General features: G+C 67.3%; 1 protein-coding gene across 1 annotated transcript; it reads right to left on the reverse strand.

Annotated features, from left to right (window-relative positions):
- Positions 1 to 2,523: 2,523 nt before the first annotated feature.
- RRL1 (hypothetical protein) lies at positions 2,524 to 5,194 on the reverse strand (the record flags this gene model as incomplete). Its single annotated transcript, XM_009038776.1, has 1 exon — positions 2,524 to 5,194. One exon carries the CDS (start codon positions 5,005 to 5,007, stop codon positions 2,626 to 2,628), a length of 2,382 nt encoding a protein of 793 aa, XP_009037024.1.
- Positions 5,195 to 10,464: the final 5,270 nt, after the last annotated feature.

Here is a 10,464-nt window from a genome sequence, read left to right on the forward strand (position 1 = left end):
ACTACTGCAGCAAAGGCGTCGGGTACAGCAGCGCGTGTGATGACGTCGCCACGCGAGGCCGCTGGAAGCGCGTCGTCGAGTCTGGACGCTAGACCATCGGCTGCACGATGGAGCGCCGTAGCGGTCCAGCAGGCAGACCGCCATCGTCGCCGCCGGGGTATAGAGTAGATTTCAGGCGAAGGCTTCGTCGAAGCATCGCGCGGCCAGCGACTAGAGCCGGCAAGCAGCGCGTGTGCGAGCAAACGTCCCCCCTCTCGGCCGCGCTCGAGCTGGATTGCAAGAAGTATCTCGCTCGGGAAATCTGGATGAAGTTGGATCGTCGGCCACGGCCGATCGCGAAAGTAAAGGCATACGGGACTGGCCGGGCCAGCGAGCTCAGCGAGCCGCTCCCGCACGTCGCGCGACTTGAAGCGACCGGGCCGCATCGTGCTCGCGATCTGAGCAGCGATTGCAGTCATCGACTCATCAGGAAGTTTCACGCGCTCGCGAAGAAAATACGACAACAACTCGAGGTCGTCCGCGACGCTCCACACTCGACTCGCACGCTTGACGCGCTGAAAGGCGTCGAGAAACGGCAGCACGAGACCCGGCTGCTCGAGAGCGAACGGATCGAGCCGGATGTCCTTACGAGATCGACAAAAGAGCGAACATGCTCGTCGAAACCGACCAGAGAATCGTATCGCACGTCGAGCTCGTCGCCCAACAGCTCAGGCAACAGCGACTTCGGTAAGAAATAGTAACGGAGGTGCGACGCCCGCAGCTCCCAAATGCGAGCTTGAACCTCGGCTGCCGAAAAACGGCCGACCCTTAGCGACGACAGATCAGTCTGGTCCGCGGTCAGCAAAAAGAGCAAATAGCGAGCGAGCAGTTCGAGGTCGTCTCGTCCGGACCACGTTCCACGGCCCGGATTAGCCGCGTGCCCGCGTAGCTCAGCGACGACGTGGTGATGACGCGCAAACGCCCGGTTGAACGCCCACGCGTAACGCTTGTCGCACGACGACGCGACATCTCGCACGACGGCGATGAACGCGGGGACCTTGGCCACGTCGAAAGACTGCGGAACCTCCGCCTCGAGCGGCAAGTAATGGCGCAGATCGGAGCGCCGGAGCTCGTCGAGCCGCGCAACGATGCGATCCACCGGAAAGATGCCAATTCGGAGCGACGCAAGGCGGTCGTCTTTAGGCGCAAGAAGATGCTCCAGGTAGCCAACGAGGAGCTCGAGATCTTGACAGCGCGTCCAGCCGCCGACGTCGTCTCCAGCCGCGTAATCGCGCAGCATGTGCTCTAAGTCCGCGTCCAGCAAAAGCGCGCGTCTGAATGCCGACTCGTAATAGACGATACGTCTCATTTCGCACGCGACGGTCGCGGCCTTGCTAAGCGCGGCTTTCGGCAGCAAGAAAAACGTCTGCAAAGAAAGCAGAGTCCCATGTTCGTCGCACATGGGCTTTGTAAACGACAAAGTGAGAGGCTGCACACGGGACGAGAGCCACCGGACGACATCAGCAAGGCCGCGCTCGTCAGGAGCAGGCAAAAGTAGAGAGCTCGATGCTGGCATCGTCGCGTAGCGAACGAGCCAGTCGCCCACGGCGACGTCCGACGATTTCGCCCGCGACCCAGGATGCAACGTCTTGACGCGCACGCACCAGCAACCGCCGAAGGCCGCAATCCGCGCGACCTCGAGCTCGATGCCGTGCGCACCGACGCCGACGTCGACTTGCACGTCGGCTGTACGCTTGATTGCGAGCAACCGATCTCGTACTTGAGCATAGGTTTTGTTGGAGCCATCGGCGTTGGAAATCGCGAAGCGATTCACCGGGAAGCAATCCGATTCGTGTGCATGTTGCGCGTACGACGCAAGAAGCGTAATATCCTGCGCAGCCGTCCAGCAACGGGCAGATCGCACGTTGGCCGCAAAGGCGCGCAGCTCGTGGAGAAATGCGTGACGATCCGCGACGGCCCGTGAACACGCGGTCTTCGCCGGGTCAGCCAGCAGCGTCGGACGAAAAAAGTCGAGCGCGGCGACGACCCGCAGCTCGGACGGCGGCGCGTGCGCAGACTCGCGCTGCGCCGATGCAGGATGCGGCGCACTAGCACAAGATAGATCTAAGCGAGCATGGGGGACGACGGAGATCGACGACTGCACGTTCTTCTTGTCGGCGGACGATGCCAGCTTCGATGATGCCTCCTCTAATCGAGGGGCAGCGCCGGCGGTAGCGGCGCTGTCGATCGGAGATCGTGTGGCCATGGACGCACGCGCGGAGCGCGCGTCGGCGCTGGAGGGCCGAAGCCCTCGGGCCTAGACCAGAGAGGCGACCCAGAAGCGAACCTGCGCCTGCTCCCCACTATAGCTAAAAATAGAGCTTGCGAATATTTGACCAATATTTAGTCACGATCTACAAGCTTGCAGATACGTAGCCATAGGCAGCACAAAGCAAAAAGAACCTAGCTGGAAAGCGCACCCGACGAGCTCCCCCGGCGCGTCGGTCGACGAGCGTCGCCGGGCCGACGCGACCTCGCCCGGAAAGGTGCGACGAGAGTTAGGGCTCAGGGTGGGAGGACTCCTCGGTGTGCCGGACGCTACTCGCGGGGATCGCAAGCGTCTCACGCCGGGTTGAGTTTCGGCGCCTAGGCGCCGCAGGAGAGGCACTCGTGCTCCTCCGCCTCCTGGCCGTTGGCGAGTTCGAGCGCGGCGCCGCCACGGCTCTTGGCCGCCATGGCCTGGTCCACAGTGAAGGCGATGGCGTCGGCCTTGGGCCGCGTGCGGAGGTAGTACATGCCCGTCTTGAGGCCCTTCTTCCAGGCGTAGAAATGCATGGACGTGAGCTTGCCCGGGTTCGGGTCCGCGACGTGCAAATTCAGCGACTGCGACTGGCAGATGAACGCGCCGCGGTCCGCGGACATGTCCAGCACACACTTCTGCTTGATCTCCCACGTCGTCTTGTAGAGCGCCTTGAGATCGTCGGGGATGGCGAGAACGCCCTGGACAGAGCCCTTGTCCGCAATGATCTGGTTCCGGATCTCGGACGTCCACAAGCCAAGCGCGATGAGGTCCCGGAGGAGGTACTTGTTGACGACAGCGAACTCGCCCGCGAGCACGCGCCGCGTGTACATGTTCGACGTGAAGGGCTCGAAGGACTCGTTGTTGCCGAGGATCTGCGCCGTCGACGCCGTGGGCATGGGCGCGAGGAGGAGCGAGTTGCGGCAGCCGTGCTCGCCGAGGCGCGCGCGCAACCCCTCCCAGTCCCAGCGGTCCGACGGCTTCACGTTCCACAGGTCGAACTGGAAGAGGCCCTGGGACGTCGGCGACCCCGCGTAGGAGTCGTAGGGGCCGAGCTCCTGGGCCAGGTCGATGGACGCCTCCATGGCGCCGAAGTAGATGGTCTCGAAGACGTCCCTGTTGATCCGCTTCGCATCGTCGGACTCGTAGGGGTGGCGCAGCTTCGCAAGGGCGTCGGCCATGCCCTGGACGCCGATGCCGACGGGCCGGTGCTTCAGGTTCGACGACTTGGCCTCCTCCACCGGATAGTAGTTGACGTCGACAACTTTGTTGAGGTTTTTCGTCACGACGTAGGCCGTGCGCTTGAGCTTGGCGAAATCGAATGTCGCGGCGTCGCCGGCGCCATCGACGTGGACCGTGAGGTTGATGGACGCCAGGGTGCAAACCGCGATCTCGTCGGAGGCCGTGTACTCGACAATCTCGGTGCACAGGTTCGACGACTTGATCGTGCCCAAATGCTTCTGGTTCGACTTGTCGTTGCAGGCGTCCTTGTAGAGCATGTAGGGCGTGCCCGTCTCGACCTGGCTGTCGAGGATGGCGAACCAGAGCTGCTGCGCGGGGATGGCCTTGCGCGCGCGGCCCTCGGCCTCGTAGCGCTCGTAGAGGGCCTCGAACTCGGCGCCGTGGCAGTCCGCGAGGCCCGGGCACTCGTTGGGGCACATGAGGGACCAGAACCCGTTAGCCTCGACGCGCTTCATGAACAGGTCCGGGATCCAGAGGCCGTAGAAGAGATCGCGCGCTCGCTCGAGCTCGTTGCCGTGGTTCTTCTTGAGGTCGAGCCACGTCTCGATGTCCGCGTGCCAGGGCTCGAGGTAGATGGCGAAGGAGCCCTTGCGCCTGCCGCCGCCCTGGTCCACGTAGCGCGCCGTATCGTTGTAGACGCGGAGCATGGGCACGATGCCGTTCGACGTGCCGTTGGACCCGCAAATGTAGGAGTCCGTCGCACGGATATTGTGGACCGACAGGCCGATGCCGCCCGCGTACTTGGAGATGGCCGCGCAGCGCTTGAGCGTGTCGTAGATGCCCTCGATGGAGTCCTCCTTCATGGCCAACAGGAAGCACGACGACAGCTGCGGCCGCGGCGTGCCGGCGTTGAAGAGCGTCGGCGTCGCGTGCGTGAACATCTTCTGCGACATCATCTCATAGGTCTCCAGCGCGGCCGCCAGGTCATCGCCGTGGATGCCCAGCGCGACGCGCATGATCATGTGCTGAGGCCGCTCCGCGATCGCACCGTCGAGGCGCATGAGGTAGCTCCGCTCGAGCGTCTTGAACCCGAAATAGTCGTACTCGAAGTCGCGCTCGTAGACGATGGCCGCGTTGATCGCGTCCTTGTGCTTCTGCACCGTGGCGTAAGTCTCGTCGGAAATCAGCGCCGCGGGCTTCTTCGTCTTGGGGTGCATGTGCTTGTGGAGCTTCTCGACGACGTCGGAGAACGTGTTGTCCGTCGACTTGTGCAGGTTCGACACGGAGATGCGCGCGGCGAGCACGGAGAAGTCGGGGTGCTGCGTCGCCATGTAGGCCGTCGTCTGCGCCGCGAGCTCGTCGAGCTCGTGCGTCGTCACGCCGTCGTAGACGCCCTGGATCACCTTCTGCGTGATCTGGTTCGGCTTGATGTACTTGGCGTCGAGGCCGTAGCAGAGCTTCTGAATGCGGCTCGTGATCTTGTCGTAGCGCACGGTCTCCTTCTTGCCGTTGCGCTTCACGACCTGCATGTCGTCGTCCGCGGACATCGCACGGCCGCGCTCGCCGAGGGGCCTGCGGAGCGGCGGGCGGTCGGGGCACGACGAGGGAGGCGTCGCTCGGTGTGAATGTCGAGCGCGTGTTTGACCGCGTCGTGGAGCGCGAGGCCACGTGGCGGCACGCGAGTGCGCGGCGGCGGCGCGCGCGGGCGTCCGACCGAGTGGAGTTCGGGTCGTTGGGTGTGTTGCGGCGCGGACGGCGGTGTTTGGCGCGCGTCGAGCGCAGCGCGCGTGGCGGACGCAGCGCGCGGAGCCCAGTCACAGACGCTAGCACAGTTGTCACCCCGGACGATACGAGGCTCTTGAGCGGCGAGGAGGGCGGCGACCGTGATTAGAGGGCAGGAGCTGCCCCGTACGAATAAGCTTCGCACGAAAAGCGGGACGTTTAAGAGTGTAACTTCGACCTCGGCCGAGGACAAGCACGGAAGGAAAAGCATGGTAGGCGTCGACGGAGGGCCACCGATGGTCCGGGAGGATCGGCGAAAACTATGAAGGTACCGTGCTGAAGTGATGCACTCCCGCGCAGTGGGCGGTCCGCCACTGCGAGGAGGAAACTTTCGTAGGCACGAAAGCATTAGGTGGGAATTCAAAGCCAGCGTTGACGCAACGATAAAAGTTGGGCAGCATGGCCGCGTAATCCCAGCGGCGGGTTCGTCGCGGCTGGCCGCTCAAAGCAACACGAGAGGATGGTCCTGCCGTGCTGGGACGAGACGGACAACGGCGTGCCGGACTTTTGCCTCGAGAACGAGCTCTGTCCCTTCCACCCGCATAACCCCTACACGAACGACAACTGCGTCTGCCACGTCTTTGGGAACATCGGCTGGCAGTACTTTGACCACACGCGGAAGCGCTGGATGGGCCTGGCCATGTGGAGCACGTTGCTCGCCATGTTCGTGACGACCTACGGCGCGCTGTCGTTGTCGAGCGACCAGCGGATCGTGCGCGTCGCGTACTGGCTCCGCATGGACACGAGCTACGCGGAGGTCTACGTGAACGGCACGCTCGTCGACGACGACGGCGCGCTACTCAACGGGACCGTGGACACGCTCGGCGACGGCGCGCGGGCGTTCCTCGGATTGTGCGCCATCGTCACGGTCCACGACGGCGAGATCACGCGCGACAAGTGGGACCACAACTACATGATCGGCTCCATCAACCGCAAGTCGAAGGAATCGCCCGTGCAGCGGCTCCAGGACGAGGTGCTGGACGAGTGCCGCGCGTCCATGGAGGGCATCCAGATCGGCGCGCTCCTGGGCTGCGTGACGCTCATCTTCGGATTGGTCGGCACGATCAACCGCATGCGCTTCGCGAGCGACGCGAACGTCCAGAAGGGGTTGGGGCTCATCACGGACACCTGGGGCGCCCTGGCGCTGGGCTACACGCTCCTGAACTTCTCGAGCCAGTGCTACTGGGACCTGCCGCCGTCGTACCGCGACGGCGCGACGAAGTACGACTTGGAGTACGCCTTCGGCCCCGGCTTCTACTGCTACGTCTTCTGCGCGGGCTCCGGTCTGATCCGCGCGGCGGCGCACTGGCTCACGCCGACGCCGGGCAACGGCTCCGGCGCCTGCAAGGCCGGGCTGCCGGAGTATCTGCTCGTGGGCACGCGGCACCACGCGGACTTCGACGAAGCGCCCAAGGACGCGGAGCCGGCGCCCGCCGCCGTCCTCGAGGAGCCGACGCCGTCGACGCCGGGCCGCCTCACGCCGCGGCGCGCGTCGAAGCGCATCTCCATGGCCTGGGGCGCGGGCGACGCGCCGCTCGGCACCGAGACGCCGCTGACGTGGGCCGAGGCGCGCGCGATCTGCCGCGAGCGCCGCGACTCCATCAAGGAGCTCCGCACGGCGCCGTCGCGCGCCGAGCGGTCGCCCATGCGCCGCCTCGCGAGCCGCGGCGCCTACTCGCCGGAGTTCGCCGCGGCCGTCGCGGAGGCGCGGCTCTCGGGGACGCCGCGGGACAAGCTCGCGCGCCGCCGCTCGTCGCCGCCGGGCTCGCGGTCGCCGCCGGACCGCCTCTCGACCATCGCCTCCGTCGCGTCGCTCTACTCCGAGGAGTTCCCGCCGGCGAGGACCGAGTCGGACCCGCTGCCCGCGCCGCCGCCGACGCCGACGCCGGACCGCGCGCGCGCCGCGTCCGACGGACCGCCGCCCGGGCCGAGCCCCGACCGCGAGGCGTCGGACCTCGAGCTCGCGGGCGTCGCGCCGCTGTCGCCGCCGCCGCCGCCGTCGCGGGCCGCCTCGAGCCCCGTCGACCTCGGCTCGTCGCGGCGGCGCCTGAGCATCTAACTTCTCGAACGGCAGCATCAAGGGCAAGGTCGGTGTAATCCTCGCGAAGCGCCGGATGTAAGACGACCCGGCTCGGTGATGTGATTCGCTGAGCTCGCACCACAAACCACTCGAATGCTGGCAGCCCAAACCACACACCATTGTGGCTGAGAACGCGCGCCGAACGTGCTGCTGCCGTCTCGCGGCCCCCAAACCACACATCAATTGTCGATTTTTGATGCCTCCAAACCACACACCATTCGTTTTCAACAGCTCAAACCACACACCAAACATCAACGATCCGGGCCTTATGTAAGATGGTGCATTACGGCTGCGCTGCCCACATGTGATGGTGCATTGCGGACCGTCCCGCGGTTCGGTCCCCATGGCGCTGCCGCGCGCACTCCTCTGGTCGCTCGTCGCGACGCGGGCCGGCGCCAACGACGCCTTCTTCGAGAGCCAGAGCGGCGCCTGCGGCACCGTCGTGACGTGGTCGTCCTACCACAATCGCTGGTCCAACGTCTGCGACGACTCCTGGGGCGTCGACGACGCGACGGTCTTCTGCCGCGACGCCTTCGGCGCGAACTACGTCGCGAGCAGCGCGCCGTGCTGCAGCCCCTACGGCGCGGGCAGTTACGGATTCTACTTCGACGACGTCGCGTGCGCGGGCACGGAGGACGACCTCGACGCCTGCACCCACTCGACGAGCCACAACTGCGGCTCGTCCGAGTACGCCGGCGCCTGCTGCGAGGCCGTCGGGCCGGCGGCGTCGCCGACCGCGTCGCCGCCGGGCACGTTCACGGCGACGTCGAGCTGCGCGTCGTCCGCCGGCTGCGGCGCGACGGTGACGGTCCCGCTCGCGGGCGTGGACCTCTTCGCGAGCGCGACCCAGCGTCCCGCGGTCGTGACGACTTTCGAGAGCTTTTGACCGGGAAAACCAAGAAAAATCGTTACCGACGCACTCGCTAGGCGCCACCGTCAGCGCCACCGTCCGCGGCGACCTCGAGATCTCCGACGAGTACGTCGACGTGGCCGTCGCGTCGGCGTCGGCGACGCGGTGCTACGGCGGCCTCGCCGACTGCGACGCGACGTGGGCGGACTGCGTCGACGGCGTCGACGTGCTCGCGGACGTCGTCGCGTCGGGCTCCCTCAGCCTCTCGTTCGACGCGAGCGCGGCCGTCAACTACTGCGACGCCTACGTCGAGGTCCGCTACGTCTTCAAATTCGCCTGCGTCGCGGGGGCCGAGCCGACGGGCACGAAGTCGGTCGCGTTCGTCGACGGGGTGACGTCGTCGACGGTGTCCGCCCCGGGCTGCGAGGTCGTGGTTACGGCGCCGCCGACGACGACGGCCGCGCCGACGGCGACGTCGGCGCCGACGGCGTCGGCGGCGCCGACGACGTCCGCGCCGACGGCCGCGCCGAGCACGGCCGCGCCGAGCCACGCCTGCCGCGGCGTCGTCGATGCGAACGTCTGCTACGAGCCCGAGTTCCACGGCGACCCCGGGGCCTGGACCTTCGGCGACGCCGTCTCCGTCGAGGCGTCGCTGCGGTCGGACTCGGGCGACACGCTCCCGGGCGCGCGGACCTGGGACGTGTCGCTCTGGCGGTCGCCGGCGACCTTCGTCGCCCTCGTCGCCGACGGCGAAGTGAGCCCGAGCGACGGCGTCCTCGCGGCGTCCTACGTCGTCCCGGCGTCGCTCGAGGCCGCGTCCGACTACGCGCTTCGCGCCAAGGAGTACGCGACGGGCGCCGAGTGCGAGGGCGCGCTCTTCGCCATCGCGGCGACCTGGCCGCCGACGGCCGCGCCGACGGCGAGCCCGACGTCCGCGCCGTCGCGCGCGCCCGCGCCCGCGCCGACGCGCGCGCCGACGGCCGCGCCGACGGCGTCGCCGACGTCCGCGCCGTCCGCGCCGGGGCTGGTCGTCGCCGACGTGGAAGATCCCTGGTACGTCTACGGCGCCGTCGTGAACGTCACGTGGCGCTACACGGGCGCGCTCGCGTCCCTCGCGGGCGCGCCCGCGCGCGTCTACCTCGTCGCTCCCGACGGGTCCGAGGCGCTCGTCGCCTACGACGTGCCGAGCCCCTTCGCCTACGCCGTCGACGCGAGCGTCGCCGCGGCGAGCGGCTACGCGTTTAGGGTGGCGGACCTGGCCAACGGCGTCGAGGGGACCTCCCCCGGGACCTTTGCCGTCGCCGCGTCCGCGCCGCCGACGTTCTCGCTCCCGCCGACGCCCGCGCCGACGCCCGCGCCGACGACGCCCGCGCCGACGACGCCTTCTCCCAGCGTCGCGACGACGCCGAGCCCCGTGGCCGCGACGCCGCGGCCCACGTTCGGCGGCTGGGAGGGCGACCTGCTCGAGTCGTGCGCGAAGGAGTACGGCGTCGAGCGCTGCTACGCGTCCTCGTCTACGTGGATAAGCCCCATAGGCTACGTGGACTACGACGGACGCATGGTGCTGCGGAAGGCCGGCGACCTCGAGTACTGGGCGCTCGACGACCAGTGGACCCACTGCCAGTCGCTCTTCGCCGATTCCGCGGGCGAGAAGAAGTCGGAGATGCGGACCCGGGTCATGGAGAACGTGCGCGGCCACCTCAAGACGGGCCTCGCGAAGACCCACGAGATCGTCTGCAGCTCGGCGTCGGGCCTCACCTTCGCCGGCGCGATCTTGGTGGGCTTCGAGGCCGTGACGTTGCACGAGACGATGTGCTTCTCGCAGAAGACCTTTGAGGTCCGGTGCCCGTCCCTGACCGCCAGGGCCTTCACGCTCGGCCTCGGCATGCGCCTCGCCGGCACCGTGGATCCGCAGACCTACTGGACCTCCTGGGAGGACTTATACGGGACGGACGACACGTACCCGCTCGACTTCGCGTACGCGTGCACGCCGTCGCTGCACCTGACGCCCATCGTCGCCTTGACGGACTGGACGCGCTACTGCGACATCTACTGGGGCGGCCTGCGCGTCGGCGCGATGCACCAGCCCTTCTCGTTGGGGCTCGCGATCTTCGCGCAGGTCTTCTCCGCGGGGAGCCTCAAGCTGCGGGACAACTACGCCGTCCAGGCCGTCTACGACCAGCCGTCGCCCCACCCGACGCCCTCGCCGACGCCGCGGCCGAGCCCGGCGCCGACGCCCTCGCCGTCGCCCGCGCCCACGGTGTCGCCGACGACGGGCGCGCCGACGCTGCT

This window comes from Aureococcus anophagefferens (genome assembly GCF_000186865.1).
Source record: "Aureococcus anophagefferens unplaced genomic scaffold AURANscaffold_9, whole genome shotgun sequence".
NCBI classification, from domain to species: Eukaryota; class Pelagophyceae; order Pelagomonadales; family Pelagomonadaceae; genus Aureococcus; species Aureococcus anophagefferens.